General features: G+C 47.7%; 1 protein-coding gene across 1 annotated transcript in view; it reads right to left on the reverse strand.

The window, feature by feature from the left end:
- LOC104836065 (desmocollin-2-like) overlaps window positions 1-1808 on the reverse strand; it is a 25791-nt gene extending 23983 nt beyond the window's left edge. The window contains exons 1-4 of the mRNA XM_010574413.1: window positions 1584-1808; window positions 957-1054; window positions 454-853; window positions 22-123 (exon numbers count right to left, since the gene is read on the reverse strand). Of these exons, the coding sequence (XP_010572715.1) occupies window positions 22-123; window positions 454-853; window positions 957-1054; window positions 1584-1808 (825 nt within the window). The remainder of the gene's footprint in view (window positions 1-21; window positions 124-453; window positions 854-956; window positions 1055-1583) is intronic.
- Between the last annotated feature and the right edge of the window lie 918 nt (window positions 1809-2726).

The raw sequence follows: 2726 nt of genomic DNA on the forward strand, positions 1-2726 counted from the left end.
TTCCAGGGAGCGCGTGCTCACCTGCGTCTCCTCGGTTTCGGAGCGGCTTCGGATGAATAAAAGCAAAAATAAACGGGGAAGCGTGGTTGCGCACACTGGAGGTGGGCTTTCCAAGGAAACACCCTGCAGTTGGAAGACCTTTCAGCCTGAGCGGGGAATGGTGTTTCTAGTGCAAGCTAGTAGGTACAGGGACTTGTATTTCACGCTTTGCTTCAGAAACGGTTACCACTGGTGTGTAACCTTTTTTATCTGCCGATCGCAAAGCACGTCAAAAAGGAGATCAAGTGGATTGGGAGATACAGGTCAATATTAGTTTACGTTTAAATGCACAATTAAGAAGGAAACATCCGAAAAAACCTTTCCCGTTTCTCGCTATTTCAAGCTAAAAAGGGGCATCAATGACCTTGTTGCATCTGAAAGCGTGAGACATTCACTTCCTGAGGTCACCGGTACTGTAGGCGGCCAGGAGGTGGGGAGAGGTGGAACCATCAGGCGGTTGCGGTGGGACACTTGCGCCTTTGTGCAGGCACAAGAAACGCTGGAATGGCCGAAACCACGGCCGTGCCCCTCACCCTCTAGAGGTGTGTGCCCTATGGATTGGTTACAACGGAGTGCATCCTGGGCCCGGTGTGCTGGCAAAGCGAGAGGTGCATTGGAAGAGTTCCTTGGGCACAGGGCAGCGTGATAACCTGTGGTAACGTGCGATAATCTGTGATAACATTGGCAGCTGTGTGCTGCAGTAACCCGTGGCCCGTTGGTGTTGCAGGCTGGCTTTGCTGATCGTCGCACCGTAAACGTACAACATTGCAGCAAACTCCGTTGCACAGACTCGGTGGCGGCAGAGGGAAAACGGCTGCAATGTTTAATTTTTTCGTTTGAACTGGTAAAGCCTGATTTGTCTCAAGGAGCAACCTCGTACCCCTGGCCTTCGGTTAGCTTAACCTGGCGTGTCCCACCTCAGGTGTTCACGTAAGCACCCTGCGAGAGCCCGCAGCCCCCGGCAGTCCCCTGCCGCCGTACCCAACCCTTCGCTTTGCCGTAGTGGGTTCCGCAGCTAGGTGGGAAGCACGGGGCCTAATTTCTAAATATTTTAATTCATTATGCTCCGTTCCAGTAATTGTGGACATGGAAAGGGAATGAATTTGTCTGAACCTGCAATAACTTCCAAACGTAATAACGCAGAATACTAACCTTGTGGTCAGAACTTCATTTTTTGAGCTTTTTAATTCTTTGTTTAGTGTCAGTGTGGGACAAACCCACATCTGTCAGAATAGGTGCCTAGAGTCGGTTGACCCAGACTGTCTATTCCAAAGCCCTAATTAACAATCTTAAAACTCTGGCCTGGCTTTGTACCACTCGTGTTTTCCTCCTCCTACATGCCGTTCAGTGCTTGCAGTAGCACACTGGACCCCTGCAGCGAACGTGAATCTCCTTCTGTGGTTGTGAGAAGTCTGCAGGAGTTCAAGGGGAAACTGGGCAAATACTGGCAGGAGAGATCCAGGCAGGAATAGCAACGGGATGGGGTCACGGTATCCTCAGCCCAGGGCTGCTGGAAGCATCACACCTGGCAGCCTTCTTCTTACTTTTCCTGGGCATCGGCTTACGGCCACAGCTGGAGAAGGCACGCTGGGCTGGGTAGGCCGTTGAGTCTGAGACGACATGGTTGGTTGCTCATGTGGTCCTGCGCTTCCATGAGCTTCTCCCAGAAAATCTGGAGCCTTCCGTAGTGTCGGTAGCGTCATCAAAGTTGCTTTGCTGTTCAAAAATCCAGTTGGAAATTCCACCCGAGTGAGTAAATGCCTTTCCATCGCAGCACCTTTTAGAGTCATTCATGCCTTCTTCATCACCAGGAAGCATTTGTGCAGCAGAGAGGTATTTGAAAATGGGCTGGCCTGCCCATCGGAAGAGTTCTGTTGTGTAACTGCAGTAAATGCCTGCCCTGTTTGCTATGTATACGTGAGCTTATGGACACATTTCAAGGCTTTTGTTTGAACGTGAGGAATCTCTCATAGCTGGAGCTCTGAATGAACTTTCTTCCTTTGCAGTGCTTTTGACCACGGCTGTATGGATATGCTTATATTTAAAGTTCCTGTGAGTGCATTCTTAGGGCTAGAGTCAAGGAACAAGAACGTGAGGGGAGAAGCAATCCTCTGTTTCATGCTACTTTAGGCACAGAGACCCTACAAATGTTCACAACAGAGTGACATGATTGCAGAGTGAATCTTCCAACAGTGTTAAGTCAACCTTTGATATCATTATGCATCATAGACCTGGAAAAAAAAAAAAAGTTACTTGCAATTTGGTTAGCTTGGACCACACGTAGTATATGGGATTATTAAAGTATAGGCTCGGTGAGCACATGAATAAATATGAAATATTGGAGAAGAATTAGCGTGGCTGCTATAGAGGAAAGTTATGTCTCACAACTCAACTGCAGTGTAATGCTGGACTCAATAAATGTGTTGCTAAGTTTCACCTTATCAGTGCAGGAGACTTTCTGAAAAGTTTGATAAAGCCCATCACCAGAAAAATCCTAGTGACAATTGCAATAGGAGGAGAGGTATTACTGTGATCATAGGTGGTTTAAAAAGGGGAAAAGAAGACTTGGGGAAGTTCTGCTGTAGGGAAGGTTGACATCTGGAACCTGTCCATATATTCATAAAAGATGTGGGAAAGGAGATTAACACAGTAACAGTTGAGAATTAGTCATATTCTTGACAGCCAAA

The sequence above is a fragment of the Haliaeetus leucocephalus genome, unplaced genomic scaffold (assembly GCF_000737465.1).
Source record: "Haliaeetus leucocephalus isolate CR32 unplaced genomic scaffold, Haliaeetus_leucocephalus-4.0 Scaffold428, whole genome shotgun sequence".
NCBI lineage: Eukaryota > Metazoa > Chordata > Aves > Accipitriformes > Accipitridae > Haliaeetus > Haliaeetus leucocephalus.